At 42.0% G+C, this 25,190-nt stretch overlaps 1 protein-coding gene across 3 annotated transcripts; it reads right to left on the bottom strand.

Moving 5' to 3' along the window:
* Positions 1–299: 299 nt before the first annotated feature.
* On the bottom strand, positions 300–25,033 carry LOC106611874 (macrophage colony-stimulating factor 1 receptor 1). Of its 3 annotated transcripts, none has more exons than XM_014212499.2 (22): positions 24,753–25,033; positions 24,431–24,547; positions 21,959–22,249; positions 21,522–21,809; positions 21,167–21,303; positions 20,747–20,909; positions 19,928–20,123; positions 17,959–18,074; positions 17,519–17,630; positions 16,212–16,411; positions 15,843–15,934; positions 15,522–15,648; positions 15,185–15,289; positions 14,963–15,073; positions 14,648–14,810; positions 14,412–14,491; positions 14,158–14,267; positions 10,232–10,354; positions 8,986–9,097; positions 8,773–8,872; positions 2,605–2,719; positions 300–2,428 (listed from the first exon to the last, which is right to left on the bottom strand). In XM_014212499.2, exons 1-22 carry the CDS (start codon positions 24,997–24,999, stop codon positions 2,258–2,260), a joined length of 3,276 nt encoding a protein of 1,091 aa, XP_014067974.2. In that variant the 5' UTR covers positions 25,000–25,033; the 3' UTR covers positions 300–2,257. The 3 variants fall into 3 exon arrangements, with proteins under 3 accessions (XP_014067974.2, XP_014067973.2, XP_014067972.1); XM_014212498.2 differs by having other exon boundaries at positions 300–2,425; positions 24,431–24,613; positions 24,753–24,883; XM_014212497.2 differs by having other exon boundaries at positions 24,431–24,613; positions 24,753–24,879.
* Between the last annotated feature and the right edge of the window lie 157 nt (positions 25,034–25,190).

The raw sequence follows: 25,190 nt of genomic DNA, 5'->3' as shown, positions 1-25,190 counted from the left end.
GGCATTTTCAACTGAAATGGGAACTGAGGTAAAAAAAAATCACTGTAATTTAGCTTTTTTTGTTCACTGTCGTATGACGTACTATGGAGTAGGCTGAAATGTTGTTGAAACAAGTCCCACAGGTAAATATAATGTGGTATATCCAAGGGAAGCTAGACGTCTTTATTTAAGTTTCTTATTTTTTTGTTGTGCATATTGTCTGAATATAATTACACTCCTTCCAAGATCGTACAGTGATTTGGTTAGCAAACAACTAAAAGGATTTAATGACAAAGCATCTGTTTTTGGCTTTCAAGCAGTAAAGTGAAAATAAACAAATTTATTCATTTACATTACACCATACATACACTACATACAAATCTCTTACTTTTCTCTAATTTCCACTGCAACAGTATTCAGAATAGCTGCTAACAATCCAAGTAACTTATCTGACTTATAGCTGACATATAGACTTTAACTGACTTATAGCTTTTATCTGACATCGTGGTAATTACAGTAGGCAGTATTAGCTGAATGCTACATTCAAAACAATGAAGCAATATTTTTGTGCCATAATTCACACGTTTTATCATACTGATGATGAACATCAAAATATTGAGCGGTAGAAATATCACACGGGGGTCTGTGGCACCTTAATTGTTAAGGACAGGCTTGTGGTCATGGCTGGAGCAGAATAAGTGGAATGATATCAAATAAATCAATCAAATTTATTTATGAAGCCCTTTTTACATCAGCCGATGTCACAAAGTGCTATACAAAAACCCAGCCTAAAACCCCAAACAGCAAGCAATGCAGGTGTAGAAGCACAGTGGCTAGGAAAAACTCCCTAGAAAGGCAGGAATCTAGGAAGAAACCTAGAGAGGAACCAGGCTCTGAGCCAGTCCTCTTCTGGCTGTGCCGGGTGGAGATTATAACAGTACATGGCCATCAAACACATTTGTTTTGTCCAGACTTGGATCCACATTTTTACCTTCCTTTCATCCTGATCGTTCCCTACCATAGCATATAATGTAACAATGATTTTGCCATTAACTGGCTGACTAACAATGTCGTGACTATGTCATTCAAGCTACTACTATGGCTAGAGCGTGGAGATAGAAACAACACACATGGTTAAATGGATGTAAATGGCGTCTCAAAATCCATTGCAATGGTTGATTTAGCATGTTAAAGCTGGAATGTTATCCTCTGTTTGGTTTGATCTCAGGAACGGTTATGTCCAACATCAAAATAAGCCATCATACATATAAAGAAATGCTTTGTTAATAATAATTATGTTGGTGTTTATGGCTGTCCTATTTCACAAGGGAATGTGTTTTTTTGCATACTCTCTCCCCGAGACACCCACAGAGAGTGGGGTCACAGCCTTGATCAGCCATTATTAACCAATTTGTAAGTCGCTCTGGATAAGAGCGTCTGCTAAATGACGTAAATGTAAAATTAATGGCGTCCCTGAAGCAATTGGGGTACAACAACCGATTTTTCACCTTGAGGGATTTGAACCAGTGATCTTTCAATTACTGGCCCAACACTCTAAGCTCGATGCTACCTGTTCATATATAGGCAAACATTCAAAAATCTGCAATGTTTGCTACTGTCTTGTTGCTGCCTCTGAAAACTGCGGATAGCATGTTCAAAAAGCTTGTTCAACAATGTGGAAGTGAACCCGCTGACAAACGTGAATTAAAACACCACAGCAGCATTTTAAGAAATCAACAATCTCACCATAGTGGCAACAAAACATGTACGAACAGAGGACATAGCTAGAAGGCTGTAAAAAAGACAAGTCTGTTCAATCTCACCATAGTGCCAGCAGCACAGTATGTAAGAACAGAGGAAATAACTAGAAGCCTGTGGACAGAACAGTCTGTTCAGTCAGGGTAGGCCCATCGTTGGTGCATAGACTTAAAAGAGAAAATCTCAAACCATAGAAGAAGAGTAATGCATGAACATACAATAAGGCATTACATATATTAAGTACATAACTATCTGTGATTAGATCAATTATCTCCTGCGTAAGACATGGTATCTCAAGTCACAGTATGTAGCAAGTCACATTACTTTTTCAGCTGCCTGTCTATCTACAAGCCAAAACAGAACTTAAAAATTGCTTTTCAGGCATTCATTGCTTTACGAAAATATCCCAATTCCATTTCTATGGATATATGCTCCTAGAATGATTCTACAGTGAGCAGAAGATAGAATGTTGAAGAATTTCAGATCAGAATGTGGATAGTTTGAGGATGCCAGGGAGTTTTCAGCAGAACTGATAGTTATTGGTCTTCATCAGAGGTTGCTCATCCACTTCGTGCTCACAGGACTGGTCACAGGAGCCGTCACAAAACTTTGTCTCGTCGTCATCGTCATCATCATCACACGGCTCCAACTCCTCAATCACCATGTCCTGTTGCTGGATGTTCTGGTACTGCTGGGAGAGGAGAACACCTAGAAGTTAGGGTACTGCTATCTTCAAATAATGCTTTAGTATGGTCAATCCAGTCTGACAATGGAAGATGTTTTATGTTCTCCTTAGCGTAGATGCTGTTTTATTCTGATAAGAGATATATCTACCATGTTAAACATCCATCTCCCTCTCTGTGTTACCTGGTCTGGACATTCGGGCTGCTCCCCGAGGACTCTCTCAATCAGCTGGCTGATTTTACTGAAGGTGGGTCGCTCTGTTGGCTCCAGATTCCAGCACATTTTCATGATCGTATACCTGGTGGGGCATCAAGATCATATTGTTATTGGTCACAATACAGTATTAAAAATACTATATTTTACTACATCAAGAAAGGCCCTCAAGCATCATGGAGAAGATTGTTTCAATATGGAGCTCTATGGTCTTTCAAACCACTCCATGTCCATATCAAATTTACTGAACAAAAATAATAACTCAACATATAAAGTGTTGGTTTCATGAGCTGAAATAAAATATCCCAGAAATGTTCCCTAACCACAAAAAGCTTATTTGTCAAAAAATGTGTGCATACATTTGTTAACAACCCTGTTAGTGAGCATGTCTTCTTTGCCACGAGAATCCATCCACCTGACAGGTGTGGTATATCAAGAAGATGATTAAACAGCATGATCATTACACAGGTGCACCTTGTGCTGGGGACAATAAAAGGTCACTAAAATGTGCTGTTTTGTCACACAACACAATGCCACAGAGCGTGCAATTGGCATGCTGACTGCAGGAATGTCCACCAGAGCTGTTGCCAGAGAATTGTATGATCATTTCTCAACCATAAGCCGCCTTCAACATCGTTTTAGAGAATTTGGCAGTATGTCCAACCGGCCTCACAACTACAGACCACGAGTAACCATGCCAGCCCAGGACCTCCACATCCGGCTCCTTTACCTGTGGGATCATCTGAAACCAGCCACCCGGACAGCTGATGCAACTGAGGAGTATTTCAATCTGTAAATAAAGCCTTTTTGTGGGGAAAAACTCATTCTGATTGGCTGGGCCTGGCTCCACAGTGGGTGGGCCTGACTCTTAAGTGGGTGGGCCTATGCCCTCCAAGACCCACCCATGGCTGCGCCCCTGCCCAGTCATGTGAAATCCATAGATTAGGGTCTAATGAATTTATATAAATTCACTGATTTCCTTATATGAACTGTAACTAAGTAAAATCGTTGAAATTGCTGCATGTCAAGTTTATATGTTTGTTCAGTATAACAGGTAAGTAGCTGGTTGAGAAAATGCCAAGAGTGTGCAAAGCTACAAGGCAAAGGGTGGCTACAAATCAAAATATTTTGATTTGTTTAACACTTTTTTGGTTACTACATGATTCCATATGTGTTATTTCATAGTTATGATGTCTTCACTATTATTCTACAATGTAGAAAGTAGTATAAATAAAGAAAAACCCTTGAATGAGTAGGTGTGTCCAAACCTTTGACTGATACTGTAAATATATATATATATATTTGACTGCCGTTTATCATTTGGGGCCCAGGGAGGAAGGCTGTCATTTTAATTGGCTCTTAACCAACTGTGCTATTTATTATTATTTTTTTGCATTGTTTGTAAATTATTTTGTACATATTATGTTGCTGCTACCATCTCTTATGACCGAAAAGAGCTTCTGGACATCAGAACAGCGATTACTCACCTCGAATTGGATGAGGTGACGGAACGATATATTCCAACCACCTGAACAGGCCATCATCCCCGTCAAGAAACAGAGATTTCGCGGAAAGAGATCGGGGTGCCTTGTGAGGATCATGCGACGAGTGGCTAATCTGCCTTTGTCATCCGTACTGTTAGCCAACGTTCAATCGCTGGAAAATAAATGGGATGAACTGAAAGCTGTAATATCTTATGTTTCACAGAGTCGTGGTGTTAATAACATACCGATGGCGGGTTATACACTCTATTGGCAGGATAGAACAGCAACCTCTGGTAAGACACGGGGCAGGGACCTATGTATATTTGTAAACAACAGCTGGTGCACGATATCTAAGGTTTTGCTCGCCTGAGGTAGAGTATCTCACGATAAGCTGTAGACCACATTATCTACCTAGAGAGTTTTTCGTCTGTATTTGTCGTAGCTGTCTACATACCACCACAGACCAATGCTGGCACTTAAACCCCACTCAATGAGCTGTATATCGCCAAAAGCAAACAGGAAAACGTTCATCCAGAGGCGGCACTCCTAGTGGCCGAGGACTTTAATGCAGGGAACTTAAACCAGTTTTACCTCATTTTTATCAGCATGTTACATGTGCAACCAGAGGGAAAAAACTCTAGACCACCTTAACTCCACACACAGATACGCATACAAAGCTCTCCCTCGCCCTCCATTTGGCAAATCTAACCATAATTCTATCCTCCTGATTCCTGCTTACAAGCAAAAATGTAAGCAGGAAGCACCAATGACTCAGTCTATAAAAAAGTGGTCAGATGAAGCAGATGCTGAACTACAGAACTGTTTTGCTAGCACAGACTGGAATATGCTCCGGGATTCTTCCGATGACATTGAGGAGTACACCACATCAGTCACTGGCTTCATCAATAAGTGCATCGATGACATCGTCCCCACAGTGACCGTGCGTACATAATCCAACCAGAAGCCATAAATTACAGGCAACATTCATACTGAGCTATCAATCAAATCAAATTTCTTTATAAAGCCCTTTTTACATCAGCCGATGTCACAAAGTGCTGTACAGAAACCCAGCCTAAAACCCCAAACAGCAAGCAATGCAGATGGAGAAACTAAAGGGTAGAGCTGCCGCTTTCAAGGAGCGGGACTCTAACCCGGAAGCTTACAAGAAATCCTGCTATACCCTCTAGGAACCATCAAACAGGCAAAGCATAAATACAGGACTAAGATCAAATGGTACTACACTGGCTCCGACACTCGTCAGATGTGGCAGGACATGCAGACTATTACAGACTACAAAGGGAAGAACAGCCAAGAGTTGCCCAGTGACACGAGCCTACCAGACAAGCTAAATAACTTCTATGCTTGATTCGAGGCAAGTAACACTGAAATATGCATGAGAGCATCAGCTCATTCACAGACTGATTACCAGGACGTGTACTCCGAGCATGCGCTGACCAACTGACAAGTGTCTTCAAGTGTCTTCACTGACATTTATAACCTCGCCCTGTCTGAGTCTGTAACACCTACATGTTTCAAGCAGACCACCATAGTCCCTGTGCCCATGAACACTAAGGTAACCTGCCTAAATGACTGTCACATCTGTCGCTATGAAATTCTTTGAAAGTCTGGCCATGGCTCACATCAACACCATTATCCAAGAAACCCTAGACCCACTCCAATTTGCATACCGCCCCAACAGATCCACAGATGATGTAATCTCTATTGTACTCCACACTGCCCTTTCACACCTGGACAAAAGGAACAACTGCATGAGAATGCTATTCATTGACTACAGCTCAGCGTTCAACACCATAGTGTCCTCAAAGCTCATCACTAAGCTAAGGACCCTGGGACTAAGCACCTCCATCTTCAACTGGACCATGGACTTCCTGACGGGCCACCCACAGGTGGTAAGGGTAGGTAACAACACATCCGCCACGCTGATCCTCAACACGGGGGCCCCTCAGGGGTGCGTGCTCAGTTCCCTCCTGTACTCCCTGTTCACTCATGACTGCACGGCAGGGCATGACTCCAACACCATCATTAAGTTTGCTGATGACACGACAGTGATAGGCCTGATCACCGACAGTGATGAGACAGCCTATAGGGAGGAGGTCATAGACCTGACCATGTGGTGCAAAGACAACAACCTCTCCCTCAACGTGATCAAGACAAAGGAGATGATTGTGGACTACAGGAAAAGGAGGACCGAGCACGCCCCCATTCTCATCGACAGGGCTGTAGTGGAGGAGGTTGAGAGCTTCAAGTTCCTTGGCATCCACATCACCAACAAACTAAGATTGTCCAAGCACACCAAGACAGTCGTGAAGAGGGCATGACAAACCTATTCCCCCTCAGGAGACTGAAAAGTTTTGGGTCCTCATATCCTCAAAAGGTTTAACAGCTGCACCATCGAGAGCATCCTGACAGGTTGCATCACTGCCTGGTATGGCAACTGCTCGGCCTCCGACCGCAAGACATTATACAGAGGGTAGTGCGTACGACCCAGTACATCACCGGGGCCAAGCTTCCTGCCATCCAGGATCTCTATACCAGGCGGTGTCAGAGGAAGGCCCTAAAAATTGTCAAAGACTCCAGCCACCCTAGTCATAGACTGTTCCCTCTGCTACCGCACGGCAAGCGGTACCGGAGTTCCAAGTCTAGGTCCAAGAGGCTTCTAAACAGCTTCTACCCCCAAGCCATATGACTCCTGAACATCTAATCAAATGGCTACCCAGACTATTTGCATTGCCCCCCCCCCCCCCCCGGCACCGTTGCGCCCCGCACATTGACTCTGTACCGGTACCCCCTGTATATAGCCCCACTATTATTATTTTACTGCTGCTCTTTAATTATTTGTTATTCTTATCTCTAACATTTTTTGGGTATTTTCTTAAAACTGCATTGTTGGTTAAGGGCTTGTAGGTAAGAATTTCACTGTAAGGTCTACACCTGTTGTATTCGGCGCATGTGACAAATACAATTTGATTTGATTTGAATGCTGTTCTGCTATAGACGGCTGGAGAGGCTCTGTCCAGCCAGCTGGTGGTGCTGAAATGGCGGAGGCCATCCAGCACGCTCTTGTTTTCTTGGCGAAGGCTGTGGTAACTGTCCTCCTGAATCAATAGTTTGACCATTTATTATTATGATTATAAATTTTTTTTTTTACCTTTATTTAACCAGGAAGGGCTCATTGAGATTTAAAATCTATTTTTCAAGAGCGTCCTGGCCAAGATAGGCAGCGCCAAGTCATTACAAAAATTACAGACAAACAACATGAAAAACTACAATTAATCTAGTAAAAACCATAGAATTAACAAAGAATATAACAAAATCAAAAACAGCAAATTAAAAACATTGACATGTCAGGGAATTATTCTCAAGATCATTCATCAGTGATTTAAAAATACCAATCGGGTATTTTGTAAGGCGTTCCAAGACGATGGCGCAGAGTACATAAAAGCCCTTTTACCAAATTCAGTTCGGACATTTGGAACAGTTAGCAGGATAAAGTCCCGCGAACGAAGAGAGTACCCACCACATTTCTGAACAATAAAAAAATACAACTGCAACTGCAACTGTTTGTTATATACTGTAAATCTATGTTTTGTGGACTTTACCAGATAGACATTGCTCTCCTGTTTTAACTGTGATGATTATGCTGCATTGTAGCCCTATTTCATTTGTTTACTTAGAGAAGACACACACGCCTATTATCCCGTGCCTTTAAATTATCCCGTGCCTTTAAACATTCTAAAGGTTTGAAGTATCTTCATCCAACTGTTTCATTTACTATAATTGTTTTTAAAACCTTTTAACAATTTTGATGACTGTTGCTACTGTAAGGTGTACTTTTCACCTGCTATACTTCTGCCTTGTACTACTTAGAACCCTTTTTGACCAAACTTTGGGGTTGTATGTATCTAGATGCTACAATGATAAGCATGGTTGATTGTGACGCACAGAGATGCACCCCTCATAAACCCCACCACAGACCCACCAGTCTTCTCCCTGCCTGGGCTGTGAAATGACGCTGTTCCGGACTCCAGCCTGCTGATCATGTGGCTAACATGCAGAACCATGGAGGAGGACTAACTCACCACCACACAGAACCGTGCCTGATCGAGGACTAACTTACCCCCACACAAAGGGTCCCTGATGACTGGGTTGTAATTCAGTCTCTGTAGCCTCTGTCTATCTGTCTCCGGCCTCACAACACAAATATTCCGGGTAGTGTGACAACCACGGCGAATTGACACTCACAGATGTGCGGAGCCTCAGGGGAAAAATACACTCTTTATTTCTTGTTTCTGTGGTGTGTTTGATGTTTGAGGGGAGCTTTGTAACTTTTTCAATGTGGGGCTCAGAGGAAGTAATCTGGAATCGGCCATGCTTAATGCATTAAAGACACAATAAATATATTTATTTTTATCATAAGTGCTGAAAAGGGGGTATGATTGGAATATAGGGGGTCTTTGTTAAGTCTTACAGAAAAATATAAAAGGATATTGTAATATGCATGAATCTGTATCTCAATTAAGCTAGGCTTACTCAGTGGGGAAAAATATGGTGCATTAAATCTTAAAATCTTCCACCTCATTTTAGCATGGGGACAAGGTTATTGAAACCTAAAAGCCCTTAATGTGTAACTTACATCTCTGGAGGGGCAAAGTCTGGCCGGGACATTTGATAACCAGACTCTATCATCTTGTAGAATTTGGTGTCCACCAGGATACTGGGGTAGGGGCTCTTTCCTACAGAGATTAAACAAAACACATGAATCAATTTAAGAAGAACGACTGAATGACTTCACCAAAGATATGTCAAACTCCACTGTGTTTAGATATGCATGTTTATGCCAGCTCACCTAGAGAGAAGATCTCCCATAGTAGGATACCATAGGACCAGACGTCACTCTGGACAGTGTAGAGACAATCAAAGATACTCTCTGGAGCCATCCACTTCACTGGCAGACGCGCCTACAGACACATAGTGTGAGGAAATACATATTAAAATGTGTATATTTAACAGTTTATATTTAATACGCAACACAACCTCAAAAGCAAACTACAATTGTCATGACTGCAGGCAACAGAGATATGGAGTGTCTTGACCTTTTCCCCCTAGAGTCGATGTCAGCGCGAAGCGTACATCAATTAGCATAATACAAAATTCCCCATTAAAATATGTCTGTTTAAGCTTGATATAACTGTATATCTGTTTCGCATAGACTGCTTCTCAATCCACCACATCCTCCCATGTCGGCCTTCCGCATCTGCGGTGGAAGGTGGCAGAGCTACAGTGGTGTTTGTCAGACCAGGAGAACGGTTTAGTTTGGTTTAGAAAGTTGAGACCCTCACAAACACGATGGTGTTCTCCGTTTTGCTCTAAGATCCCCACAAGCGCCATGGGACTCATCTGAAGTTGGTACCGCTGATTTACCAACTTCTGTCTGTAGTGTCTGAATAGTTTGGGCTCAACACTAATATGACCCCACCATCGAAAGGCGAGACTCTCACAAACGTGTACATGTTGATCGTTTTGCTCTAGGACACCCACAAGCATCACAAGACTCGTCTGAAGGTCCCCCGAAACCAGTTTAAAAAATGAATGGAAGTATTTTTATTTATTTAACCAGGAAATAAAGGTATACAGTATACTGTATATGAAAGTAGTTTAGTGCCTAATAAAGGGGCTAAATATGGTTAAACAAAACTATAATAGTTTCCTGATCTTTCTTATATTTCTCAGATATGGGACACTTCCAAACAAACTTCCTTTTGATTTATTTTTTACTATCTGTTTTTCCATGTATGAATATGTTATTCAATTTGTACTATGGGCTAATAGCAGTAAGGTCAGATTCAATGTTTCATCATTTTGGTATATATTTTTTTATACTGACAAGGGGCCTAAAATTCTAAATTCAAATTTCTAAATGATCCTTGGTATGACCATCTTAAAACAATTCCATATAGTTTAGTAGAAACCCAGGAACCCAGAAACCCAGAAACCCAGAAACCCTTAGTAAAGACATGAAATAGTTTGTTATTGACACAGAAAATGTGTTTATTGAGGTGGTTGTTCATTTGAGGTTGTTGTTGTTTGCTCACATTGCCCTTCACCACATAGTTGGAGTCATTCATGATGTCACGTGCCAGGCCGAAGTCACAAATCTTAGCCACACGGCGGTCTGTCAGGAGAACGTTCCGGGCTGCAACATCCCGGTGAATACACTGAGAGAAAGAGACAGACAGAGAGAGGATCACTTATAGATCACAGTCAGATACAGTCACCTTTACTCCACACACAGAGATGCATACAAAGCTCTCCCCCGCCTTCTATTTGGCAAATCTGACCACAATTCTATCCTCCTGATTCCTGCTTACAAGCAAAAACTAAAGCAGGAAGTACCAGTGACTCGCTCAATACGGAAGTGGTCAGATGACGCGGATCCTACACAACAGGACTGTTTTGCTAGCACAGACTGGAATATGTTCCGGGATTCATCCAATGGCATTGAGGAATACACCACATCGGTCATTGGCTTCATCAATAAGTGCATCTATGATGTCGTCCCCACAGTGGCTGTACGTACATATCCCAACCAGAAGCCATGGATTACAGGCAACATCCGCATCAAGCTAAAGGCTAGAGTTGCCACTTTCAAGGAGCGGCAGACTAATCCGGATGCTTAGAATAAATCCCGCTATGCCCTCAGACGAACCATCAAACAGGCAAAGTGTCAATACAGGATGAAGATTGAATCCTACTACACCGGCTCTGACGCTCGTCGGATGTGGCAAGGCTTGAAAACTACTACGGACTACAAAGGGAAACACAGATGCGAGCTGCCTAGAGACGCGAGCTTACCAGACGAGCTAAATGCCTTTTATGCGAGCTTCGTGGAAAGCAACACTGAAGCATGCACAAGAGCTGTTCTGGATGACGGTGTGATAACGCTCTCGGTAGCCGATGTGAACAAAACCTTGAAACAGTTCAACATTCATGAAGCCGCTGGGTCAGACGGATTACCAGGACGTGCACTTAAGGTTCTACAGCTACACCATCGAGAGCATCCTGACTGGTTGTATCACTGCCTGGTATGGCAACTTCTCGGCATCTGACCGTAAGGTGCTACAGAGGGTAGTGTGAATGGCCCTGTACATCACTGGGGCCAAGCTTCCTGCCATCTAGGTCCTATATAATAGGCGGTGTCAGAGGAAAGCCCATAAAATTGTCAGAGACTCAAGTCACCCAAGTTGTAGACTGTTTTCTCTGCTATTACACGGCAAACGGACCAAAAGGCTCCTCAACAGCTTCTACCCCCAAGCCATTAGACTGCTGAAAAATTTATAAAAATCACCTCCGGATAATTTACATTGACGACCCCCCCATGTTACCTACGCATAGTCACTTTGCCCCCACCTACATGTACAGATTACCTGTAACGCCCTGGCCATAGAGAGGGGTTTTTGTTCTTTATTTTGGTTAGGCCAGGGTGTTACATTGGGTGGGTGTTCTATGTTCTGTTTCTATGTTTTTGTATTTCTTTGTTTTGGGCCGTGTGTGGCTCCCAATCAGGCACAGCTGAAGTTCGTTGTTGTTGATTGGGAGTCACACATAAGTGCATGTTTTTCCGTTGGGGTTTTGTGGGTAATTGTTTCTGTCATTGTGTTTCACCTGACAGGACTGTTTGGCTGTCAATTTCTTATTTTTGTAGTTGTATAGTGTTCCGTTTAATAATTAAATATGATGAACACTAACTCCGCTGCGTTTTGGTCCACTCTCTCTCACGACAGCCGTTACATTACCTCAACTAGCCTATACCCCTGCACACTGACTCAGTACCGGTACACCCTGTGTATAGCCTCGTTATTGTTATTCTTGTGTTACTTTTTATTGTTACTTTTTATTTTAGCCTACTTGGTAAATATTTTCTTCTTCTTGAACTGCACTGTTGGTTAAGGGCTTGATAGTAAGCATTTCACGGTAAAGTCTACAATTGTTGTATTCGGCACATGTGGCAAATCAAGTTTGATTTGATTTGATATTTTGTTTATTTATACAACAACTTAATGGGTTATCACTGTGCTTCATCTAATAGCACAACAAAATGACCTGGATTGCAGTTGAGATTACATTACAGTACATGGTACAAGTGAGTAATGCCATTTGAGATTCTGTGCAGATTAATACAGCAATTGTGAAGATTTCCACAGATCTGAGACCATGAACATGCACACTTTCTATGATTACATAAGTAGACATTTATTGTTGCAGTAACCCAGGGGCGTCATGCACCCCAAAAATCTGAGGGGGCACAAAGTACGTCAGGATGGACTACTTGAATTGGCCCTTTTTGAGCTAACTCTTTTGACTCATCACATACGCTACTGCTACTGTTTATTTTCTATCCTGTTGCCTAATAACTTTACCCCTACCTGTATGTACATATCTACCTCAATTACCTTGTATCCCTGCACATCAACTCGGCACTGGTACCCCGTGTATATTTCCAATAGTTACTCATTGTGTATTTATTCCTCGTGTTATTATTTTTCTATTATTTCAATTTTTTTCTCTCTGCATTGTTGGGAAGGACCTGTAAGAAAACATTTCACTGTTGTTTACGAAGCATGTGACAAATTAAATTAGATTTGGATTTGATGGCTAGGGGGGTGGTCTGGAAGGGGGCTAGGCCCTCTGTCCATAAGTTGGAGAATGTCACATTTTTCAATCACCTGAAACAGCTTTTTCATGCAATCTAGAGCCATAATCATTATGCTTAACTCTATGTAAAAAAAAAGTATATATATATGTAAATATATTATTTTATTATTATTTTAAAGAAATATCAATGGGACAAATCTGAGGGGGCACATGCCCGTGTAACCCCTATGGGAAAGAACATGTGGCCATGAATGTGTTACTCATTTTAAGGTTGAATAAATACTGCTATACAGTATTAGTTTGTAAGATAGCCATAACATTAGGCTATTTACTGTCTTGCAAAAGTAATATTGACTTGTGTTTGGTTGACAATGCAACCAAATTTCAACATTTAAAGGAGATGTATCTACTGCTTGTATGGTTCCATCTGAGCCACTGGCTTAGTCTTATTAGTTTGTCTAGAAATGAATAATTGATATGTTGGATTCAGTCTCCATCTCAAACATCCAAGTGAAAGAATCAGACTAAATCAAATCAAACTTTAACTTTTTATTTTTGGTTGAGATGGAGACATAAATCTAACGTATTTATTATTAACTTGTGGATTCCATTTGAAATCAACCAAAGCTTGAAACCCTAGGCCTATATGTATTGTCTATTTTTAGTTGAATCCTGAGCTGAATTGAAACAATAGCCGTTGATGACTTCCCAAATGTTATATTGGCCTAAATAGCCTCATTGATTATATATTATTGATAAAGTATGGTTACATTTCATTTGCTCTGTTTAACCTACCCTTTGGAATTACTTCGATAGCAACAGTAAATGTATTAAGTGGAGATCTCTCAACAATCATTCTCACGACAGCACATTGGTAATAGTCAGTAACAAATATCAAAGCTAAGCAGGGCTGAGCTTCGTTAAAGACCGAATGTATAGCTGTAGATAGATCAATTCCCCAGCAGGAGGTGCGGCCCAGCCTATTGTTTTTTTCTTATAGTGGATATCACATAGAAAATCTGATGCTTTTTTGAAAGGTACAAATAAATAAAAAATGTATACATGGTTTGTCTATGTTGAAAATGGGTTGACATAATCCTGTAGTTAAAATGTTACCCTCAAAACAACAAATCCAATGCATTTTCCATGTAGATTCCACATCACAATATGTTGACAAATTATGTTGAAACAACATTGATTTAACCAGTTTGTGCCCAGTGGGTAATCTCTACCTGTCAGATGATATTTAAGAAAATATAGTGTGACCAATTATCACCAAACATAATCTCAAACTGTGAAATATGCCTAGTTACACAAGCCTTGTTTTGCAAGCTTTGTTTTGAAACTGTGTGTTGATGTGACTCACGTTCTTGGCGGCCAGGAAGTCCAGACCTTGAGCCACCTGATAGGAGAACCTCAGCAGGTCATCCATGTCCAATGGCCACGAGTCTGGCCCTCCCTCCTCACACAGAGAGTCTGATAGAATAGAATAGAATAAAATAGAATAGAATATATCGATGTCCACCCAAATGTCCAACTGAGTCAAAGAACAATACAATGGAGAACTTGTGCAGTGACTGGTGCTTGATAAATTAGAAGGTAGTACGACAGATTGTTTACCCAGAGAGGAGTTGACAGGCTGGGGACCAGGCCTCATCTCCAGGTAGCTGTCAGAAGACACACTGGAGATCCCACTGTCACTGGTAGAGGGAGGGGAGGAAGGGATCAGAGGGGGAGGGGGAGGAAGGGAGGAGGCTAATCAGACAAAGTGGTTACTTCACCAGGCTGCTGCTGTGTATGTTGAATAAAGGTTACTGAGAGTCCACCTGCTTGGTGCATGCCAATATGATCCATACCTTCTGATGAACTGTTTCTCCTCACAGACGTTCTTGTAGTCGCTGGTCTCTTCTGGTACCTCTGGCATGTTCATGACAAAGTTCAGGAAGGTCTCCTGCTTGTGTCGCAGGAAGTTCAGAAGGTCTCCATGACTACAGTACTCGGTGATCACCAGTACGGGTCCTTAGAGAAGATTAATGGATATTCTTTTATATAAATTGAGAGATTTTAAACTTCCAAATATACTGTCTTTTTTAAGCTAAATATTTTGGTCAAATTTGATTCAAATACATATGTATTTTCCATGCATTTTATGGAGAGTGCTCCGTTCTCACCTGCCTGAGTGCAGGCTCCCAGCAGGTTGACGATGTTCTTGTGCTGTCCTAGGTGACTCAGGATCTTCAGTTCTGACATCAGAGCCTCTCTCTCATCTGAGTGGGCCCTGGCTGCAGAGAGAGAGAAATTACCCTGTACCACTCAGATCACAGCCATTTTAGCAGACTTTAATCAATTCTACTCCTGGATTAAAAAGCGTTCTCTTTTCAATGGATTCTGACCTTTGAGCATCTTGACAGCCACTCGTATCGCGTTGTCGTCCTCCCCCAGACCATAAGCCGTGGCCTCCACCACCTTCCCAAAGGCCCCGGCTCCTAGGATCTTCCCTGCAGGTCACACAGCCAACACATCACTTACAAATGTAACTTTAAGTCAATATACTTTATTTTCGTAAGTAAATACAATTTATAGTTGTACATTTAGTTGAGATTCCATGCATTCGCCAACCAGCAAGCACTGCCTTTTCAAATCAAGATACAATGTATTACCCAAGAGTGGAAGATCAAACTCCAAAGTACCAAACTACTGCAGTATCCTGTTTAAGAAAAGGTCACAAACCTAGCTTGAGCTTGTCCCTGGGAAACTCCCACTTTTCATTGTACGGCAGCTGACTTGGGTCGATAAAGGTGTAGTTGTTTCCATCACTGGCCTGGATGATCTTCCACCGGATCTCATATCTCGGTTTCTGCAAAGGGAAGGAAATGTTCATTATTCAATCATTTGAATAACTAAAAGGAAACAATGATTTGAAACTAGAGATATTTGTGAATACTCTATTCATGGATATATCCATTTTGTTACCAAGGTTTATTTTAGATGAGATTGCATACTAGTCTCTCAGTGTATTTTGTATATGGCAGAGGCTGTTGTGTGTCCTACCTGCTTGTACTTGTAGAGCAGGATGATGAGTAGCAGGATGAGGAAGGCCAGAACACCAGCTGCTCCCGATAGGGTGGAGGTGAACACTTTATCTATCCAATCAGAGAGCAGACGGAGAGTCAGGAGGGTGAGTGTAGACGACACTCGGAATATTCTATGTATAATGGTTTTGGAATGGGTTTATGTGGAACTGAGGAAGAAAAGCTGTAGCTAAAGTAACAGATTATGTGAATCTGAATCAACAAATGAACGGACAGTTCATGTACAGTTCATGTACTTGACTACGATGACACAGAAACAAGGAGTGCGAACTAAGGATTAGACAGTAACCATGAGGATAGCCATGGATGACTGTGCTTTGACTCTTACCGGAAACTTCCATGGCGAAGGTGTCTTTGCCAACTCCGGCCAGGTTGAAGGCGACACACTCCACGGTCATCCTACGGTTGGACGGTCCCACGGTCAGGACGCTTTCGACTTCGACCGGCCCGTACTCCTCCCTCTGCACCTCCACCGTCTGGGCCAGGAGGGGAGCAGGCATCTGGAGACCTGTGTTATTCTCATTGCACCTGTTCTCATAGAAAGGGATAGAGATAAGTTGACTTCCCCATTTAGTTATGATAACCAATAGGTTATTATATAAAAAACAACATAGTAGTGATGTTCTGTGAAGAGTGCCTTTTGATATTTTAAGTAGAAATTGGGCACCAATATTGAATTTTAAAGCCTGTTAAATTAAATGTAGTGCCCTTTAACATAGACAACATGGAGAATTTATACATCTGATTCTTAAAAGTATAAAGACTTGCTAAAGTGCAAAAATTCAGCATTTTGACATGTGCCTCTGTGACTTCTTGGTCAATTTTAACCCACTTAATTCCAACATTTCTCCAAGCTATTTTGTTGGTTTGACAGAGTCATTTCTGAAGATTATTATTTATTTTGTGTCAATCATTTACATATGTGCCTCATTTTAATGTCAACCTATCACGTGAATTGAACTCTCATTTTAACATGGTGAAACTGTTCCTTTTTATTTATTCAAAAGGAACAAACATCTAATAATCAAAACATCATGTAAAAGCAGATGAGCTGGTTCTACTCTTTCTGGCGATTCTCAGCTATTTTGCGGTGGAAAACTGAGCGGGTCGAGCATAACACGTCAACCGTGTTACCAATAGATAGACAGGCTAGAAAGGTTTTAACAATAATTTTTGGGGGCTGAACTTTGCATTCAATTGCCACTCGCTGTTGCACACAACAAGCTTCCATTCCCACTGTCACAAGGGGGTTTATGGTTGATTTAAGATGAAGTCGTCAACCCTGATATGGTCAACCCTGATATAGTCAACCCTGTTACGGTCAACCCTGTTACGGTCAACCGTTACTTTATTTGGCACTTAATAGGCACTTACTGAAGTCATTTTTGTAATTTAACATCTTGCGATGGGAAAACATGTTTTTTATGAAGTTGAACATGTGCTCTTTATGATTTACATTTTTTTTTTTTTACCAAGTTACACTTCTCAAAAGGCATTGAATTGGTGGAATGATCCATTATACCTATTTAGTCTCTGCTATCATCAATGATGGGTATGTCTGTGCTTATTAAGTCTCTATTTTACCACAGCAATATCATACCACTGCCCTCTAGTAACCCTCATGCAAACACTTACGTGGCTCGGATTCCAGAGCACTGGTACCAGAGGATGATGGGAGCAGGATAACCGAACGATGTACACATGAGGCTGGTGATGTTTTCCCATCTCACCACGGCAACCGGCTTCTCTGCCAATCACGAGAGTGCATGGTTAAATGAACCATGTTTTAAATACAGATACAGATAGTCAATAGATGCCTTGATAAAAACTTTTATTCCTCAGAGAGTTGTTGTATGAACTGAGAGAGAAGTTGTATGAACTTGTATGAACTTGTACTATTGTAAAGTGGTTGTTCCACTGGATATCATAAGGTGAATGCACCAATTTGTAAGTCGCTCTGGATAAGAGCGTCTGCTAAATGACGTAAATGTAAAATGTAAATGTAAACTGACGCAGTGCATCTGTATCATTATGTCTGTGTGTATAGATATTCAAACTACTGATACTTTACTCACGATACATTTGGACTTGGAATGTGATGGATGCGTTGGCCATGGCACTCCTGGCATAGAAGGTGTACTGGCCTTGCTCTTGTGCAATCATTCTCTTTAGCAGCAGGGTAGCGGAATACCTGAGGGGAAACCAGGCATGATCTGTTGTAGCACCACTACAGATCTAACCACTGGAGAGCTAACCACTGGACAGTGGTGTAAAGTACTTCAGAAAAAATACTTTAAAGTACTACTTAAGTCGTTTTTTTGGGGTATCTGTACTTTACTATTTATATTTTTGACAACTTTTACTTTTACTTCACTACATTCCTAAAGAAAACAATGTACTTTTTACTCCATATATTTTCCCTGACACCCAAAAGCACTCATTACATGTTGAGTGCTTAGCAGGACAGGAAAACGGTCCAATTCACGCACTACATTTAAGTCATTTAGCAGACGCTCTTATCCAGAGCGACTTACTAATCAAGAGAACACATGGTCATCCCTTCTGCCTTTGATCTGGCTGACTCACTAACCACAAATGCATCGTTTGTAAATTATGTCTGAGTGTTAGTGTGCACCCCTGGCTATCCTTACATTTTAAAAACAAGAAAATGGTGCTGTCTGGTTTGCTTTATAGAAGGAATTTGAAATGATTTATACTTTTACTTCTACTTTTGATACTTAAGTATATTTTAGCAATTACATTTACTTTTGATACTTTTAAGTATATTTAGAATCAAATACTTTTAGACTTTTACTCAAGTAGTATTTTACTGGGTGACTTTCATTTTTACTTGAGTAACTTTCTATTAAGGTATTAAGGTATCTATACTTTTACTCAAGTATGTCAATTGGGTACTTTTTCCACCACTGCCACTGGAGATCTAACCATTGGAGATCTAACCACTGGAGATCTAACCACTGGAGATCTAACCACTGGAGTCTAACCACTGGAGATCTAACCACTGGAGATCTAACCACTGGAGTCTAACCACTCAATATCTAACCACTGGAGATCTAACCACTGGAGATCTAACCACTGGAGATCTAACCACTGGAGATCTAACCACTGGAGATCTAACCACTGGAGTTCTAACCACTGGAGTCTAACCACTGGAGATCTAACCACTGGAGATCTAACCACTGGAGTCTAACCACTGGAGATCTAACCACTGGAGATCTAACCACTGGAGTCTAACCACTGAAGATCTAACCACTGGATATCTAACCACTGGAGATCTAACCACTGGAGTCTAACCACTGGATATCCAACCACTGGAGATCTAACCACTGGAGTCTAACCACTGGAGATCTAACCACTGGATATCTAACCACTGGAGATCTAACCACTGAAGATCTAACCACTGGAGATCTAACCACTGGAGAGCTAACCACTGGAGTCTAACCACTGGAGATCTAACCACTGGAGTCTAACCACTGGATATCTAACCACTGGCGATCTAACCACTGGAGTCTAACCACTGGATATCTAACCACTGGAGATCTAACCACTGAAGATCTAACCACTGGAGATCTAACCACTGGAGTCTAACTACCAGGCTCAATTGTTACCACATATAGAAAGAGGGGGAGCCGGCTGGTGAACTAGATTACTGGAGCTCTTTAACAAAAGAGCAATGAGTGCAGATGGTGTGATGTGCTGAATACTACATCATGGTTCTCTTCAGACTGTTGCTACTATGCCTCATCATGGAGGTAAAACATTACAGAAGCTCCTTCCTTATGGTTTCATAGTACAGAACTCTCTGGACCACTGAGTTTGTGTCAGATGAACAAATAAACTGCTGCTGCTGCTTACCCATTATACATTTTTACTATGATCAAGTCAGCTTCTGATCTGTGAACATTTCACATTGACACTGTCTCACAACCGTTTTCTGTTGCTGCGCTTTTTTCCAACAGGCCCAAACGTCTTCCCATTACAGCCGCTTCATTCAGTCAGTTCCCTTCACCTTGTTGTGCTCACCTGTTGTTGTAGCGTGTGAAGATGTGTTCCTGTGTGGGCGAGGACGTTGGGGTGTCCCAGCTCTGGGCTATGATCTGGGGGTACGCCTCGATCAGGACACAGAGCTTTAGGTCCTCCCCTTCGTTCACTTCAATGGACAGGCCTTGGTGGGCTAGCTTGGAGGACAGCTGGGGGGACAGACGGATGTAGGGCTCCTCTGGACAGGGACACAGAGAAACATGGAAGGGTTATATTCAAGGTCAGCCAGGGTTGTATTCCTTAGGCACCAAACCAATGATAATGAAAAATGTTGATTTTCCTTTCCCTTGTAAAACGTTTTGCTGCAGTTTGCCCTAATGAATACAATCCAGTTCTGTGACTGGAATGTGTTCTATTATACAATGGGTTTGTCTAATCCTCGATGCTGGTTGGTTATAACCACGGTTGTCTTTTTCACGGCTGTTGTTTATTGAGACGTTGATCAATGAGATAACCTATATTCACCCACTCAAAAAGACAGTCAAAATGTTGTTGAATTTCCAATGTGTTATCACTATGCTTTTTACCATCTCAAAACCACAACCAAATTCCAATGGAAAAACAATGTCAGATTTTTTATTTAGTTGTCACCCAAATGTCTATCACTATGCTTTCAACCATTTAAGATCAATAACAGAACCAACTGACCTGGATTGCAATTGAGATGACATTAAAAGTACATGGTGCAAATGATCAGTGCTGTTCGAACATGCAGCAGGTTGGGAGATTGGGAACTTATCTGGGCTAGCTAAAGCCAACTTCATAAAGTTGGTGGAACAACACAGTTATCCATCAACTAACCTACGACCAGCAGGTAGGTGGCAGAGCTATTGACTCCAGCCTCATTGGTTCCGGTGCAGGTAATGTTCCCTGTGTCTGACTGGTCTACTGCAGGGATGGTCAGGATGCTCTCAATGTCCAGACGACTGTCCTTAGACTGGACATTCTCCTCTATGGTGGACCTCTGTAAGAAGAGGCAGGAAACGTTTTTTATCCTGAACACCTATTATCATGCAGACCTATTATCATGCACTTTGTTTTGGCCAACTCTGGCATAGATCTACAGCTTGTGACACAGTGGAACAAATTGGTCGTTTCAGATACTCTGACAGTGGAACAAATAGGTCGTTTCAGAAACTCTGACAATGGAACAAATAGGTTGTTTCAGAAACTCTGACAGTGGAACAAATAGGTTGTTTCAGATACTCTGACAGTGCTTGCCTTCTTGGAGCTGTAATTCCAGGTGACATTGTAGTTGAAGTTAGGGTTGTGTGTGGTGCAGTGGATTCTCAGCTTCTCTCCCACGATACGAACATACTCATCCTTCTCCAGGAATACGTAAGGTGGGAAACGCAGCCCTGGACACAGAAAGAACCAGATACACGACATGTATAATAAAGTAACATGCACATGCTCCTTTTTCAATTAAACTCAATTTTGAAAATATCAAATTTGTACACATTGTACAGTATGGTACAGTACGAAGCATGGGCCTGACCAAGTTTGTACAGTATGCTTTGACTTAGGTCTGGTCACTTTATCTAAAGTATCCCTCCACAACACTCAACCTACTCACTTTGAATGATGTTGATGGAGAAAGCCTTGGAGGTCCTCTCCACCCCGTGGAGCTTGGCGCTGCAGACATAGTCCGCGTTGTAGCTGGGTTGGAGGTTGCGGATAAGGATGCCTCTGCGGGGGTCTGCTGTGTAGTTCATGCCTGGGGGTACGGAGGTACAGTTGTCCATGCGGAGCCCCAGGTCTGTAGCCTCTGGGTCAGTTAGCAGGCAGGGGAGCAGATAGTTCTCACCCTCCTTCCTCACCACACTCAGGGACGTGCTGCTGGTCCAAAATAGGCTGTCTGGGTCTGATGGAGAAGGTGGGATGTGTTAGAATGAGAGATACTGGAGAGATACACAAACAAAAACCATGCCCCCAAGACTTTTAAAATCAAAATCATCACTCTCTCTACAGATATGGTAAATTAACAGCAACTCAGTACTCTTCTGAGCTTACCTTTCACATACACGTGCACTGTAGAAAACAAGTCCTGGCCCTTGGCGTTCACACTGGTATATTCACACTTATAGGTCCCAGTGTGTTCTGCAGAGGGACGGTCCACCCTGAAGGTTCTGACTCTCCCCTTGACCTTGGAGATGAAGCGCTTGTGTTTGGCCAACCGGGTCAGCCAGTTGACTGGCCCATCCCCCTCACACCTCAGGACTAATGGGGTGCCAGGGTTCAGTACTACCTCAGGCCCAACCACGAGTTGGGAGTTGAGCTTGATTACAGGATGCCGCCATTGTGCTGGGGTAAACAGAGACCAGAGATGTTAAAACTCCATCACTATATTGGGCTGTTTGTATTGTTATTATAGCAGTACATGGACATACACTTTAATGGTTAGGACGAACTACTTCTTGACCATGTGAACAGACCAGGAAACTCAAAACATGGTTCAATCAATTGGTGTTCATCAACTCAACTCAGATCACTATTTCTTTCTGTTTTGACCTTTCCAAGAAGACCGAGGAGAACTGAAAGTCGTCCTGGTCACTCTGCGTTAAACAGTTAACTTGGACACTGCAAATTCAGGAAACACATTGCAGCGCTGGCCCTAAAGGAGAGGACTCACTCCCTCTCTCACTTCTGCTTTCCAGCTCTCTATCTATGTCATGATGAAAGGAGACTTACTAACTAGCAATGACCCCACCATGCAAAGTATCCTATAGACTACCCATACTCTCTTATTGCCTTGCCCTTTTACACCCTCAAACACAAGAAAAAACAAACAAAGAGTTGACTCAGGGTTTTCTCTTCCAAAAACAGAAGGGACAGATGGAGACAGAGGGAGATAGAGGGAGCTAAATGGGGTGTAAAGACCATGGAGATGTTCTCCCTTGGGGTGTGACAAAGCTAACTGCTGTCTGGTGACACACAGAGAAACAATGCCTTCTTTGAGATCTCCAACAACTTATTGGGGTCAAGGGGGTTTTAAGAACTTCGAGACAAATCTCCAGTAGAAGATGGCTTTAAAGGACATTTCTATTTGTTTTCTTCATGTAACTCTCTAACACCTCCTTTGGGCTCTCTCATGGTGCAGTTTTATTCAGCATTCACTCTACTATATTTGGCAACCATGAATCAGATGAAACATCACCATGAAACATCTCAACACTACAGTAGCCTAAGTGTTCCCTCCATTTGTTCTTACATGTAAAGTTTGTTTCTTGTTTTATCTCAAAGCAGAACTGAGATTTGTTGTTCAGCAGATGTTCTTATTTATCACAGTCCACAGCTCAACCTTAGAGGGTCAGAGGGAGGGGGCTGTTCTTGGTTTTGTGCCATTCAGCATTCTGGGTCCAGATTTCCTGATAACATTACACACCACCTTCCTATGGACTCCAAGTATACTAGCTGCCTATCAAATACATATGGCTGTGGTACAATGGAGCAAGACCTCAGCCATATGTATAGGACAGTACTGTCCTACATATGATTGTTCATATTCAAGACCTCAGACACATGCTTCTTTGATATGTTGTCTGAGCAATGTGATGTGACATTTAAAGGGGCAATCTGCAGTTTGTATACCCATTTTTGGAGTAACAAATCAATGATATGTCCTCATTGATTCTTGAAGAATATAACTTAGAAATGCTCCATGAGCTAAGTTCAACTGTCATACTCCATCAGCCCACATGAAAAAAAATCTACAGTTTACTATATATTACTACAGAACTTACTACAGAATTCTGTAGTAAACTGTATTATACTGTAGACTACTATAATACACACTGTAGTAAACCTCAATACATTGAATACTACAGTAAACTCTGCAAAAACTCTACAGTGAATACTACACTATTCATACATGTACCGAAGTATGCTAGAGTATTTTTTTCATGTGGGAGAACCCAAAATATGAGCTTGGTTTACTCCATTGTTTGTAAACAATGTAAATGTAAACAAGCACTAAATAGCCTCAAAACATGGTTAAAAATATAATTTTGATATCATGGATGGTCAGTCCTTGCATCCATAGCCATGTCTATTGCTTTGAGAGTGGCTACATTTCTCCAGCCAATAACAGTAGCGGGGAAAAAGTGTTGTTACTGTTTTAACTGCTGAATTGGAGCTTTAAATTGCATTTTTAGTCAGGCATTATCCACGTAAAAGTATGGAGGACACAAGAGCTGCATTAAATACAATGTCAACAATACTACCGAGTGGCCCGTGTGGTCCAGCTGTTACACACGTATGCCAGAGGGTTCAAAATCAGGCCCCCCTCCCCTTTGACTCCACCTCCCACTATCTCCCCTGTCTTTCCAATACTTTACTATCTATTCAAAAAAGCAAAATAATTACAAAAGGAGTGGGACTGCTCCACTCCTTCAAATAAAAAAAGACCTTTAAACAACACAACCAAACCAAGCCATGAACCTGAATCCCAATATAATCCAGTACAAAACAGGTGTTGAGTCTTACCTTGAGCTGCAGTGGGCAGGATCCCCAGCAGAAAGGCCAGGTACAGCACCATCCTGGATCTTCTCCAGCTCTGTGTCTGGCTGTATGTCTGTATGTCTCGGAGTGTTGTTATTGCGTCTGTGGTCAAGGAGAGAAATGAGGAGTCATCAGGTTGGAGCTCTGCTGTCATACACTTCTTCTTTTCTAAGGACGAGTGGGAAACAAAACTTACAGGATTTGTCACTTTGAAATCTGGAAATATAGACCATACCTTACTGAAAGCCTATTCAAATGTGATTTGAACATGGCTAAGATTGGAAACATCAGTTGAACTCTACTTTACCTGTAGATGTCTTCAGCGCCGTGGTAAGATCTGACCTCACCAAGCTGTATGGGTCCAGCATCCAGAAGTGAGTAAAGTCCCGCCAACCCTGTTTCTTTTCTGTCTCCGTCTCTCTTAGTCTGACCCGCAGACAGTAAAAGAGATATAAACAGACAGACGGACAGAAAGAGGTGTCACGCTCCCCGCTAATGACCATGCGTCTCGGTTTGGTTAGCAAACAGGCCGGTCCTCCCAATCCTAATGCCATGGTGCTGAGAGCTGAGACTAATCTCCTGTGATGATGGTCACACTGCTGCACTGCTGCCTAGCCTGCCGGCCTAGCCCCAGCCCCAGCCTGTCCCAGCCAGCCCCAGCCCAGGCCTCCATGGTCCTCAGCCACAAGTGGAGCAGAGGGCTGGGGCTTCTGGGAGGACAGTAAAAGACCTCTTTGATGGCCCT

Source organism: Salmo salar, chromosome ssa09 (genome assembly GCF_905237065.1).
Source record: "Salmo salar chromosome ssa09, Ssal_v3.1, whole genome shotgun sequence".
In the NCBI taxonomy this organism is placed as follows: Eukaryota; Metazoa; Chordata; class Actinopteri; order Salmoniformes; family Salmonidae; genus Salmo; species Salmo salar.
This window is presented reverse-complemented; position numbering and strand designations above follow the sequence as displayed.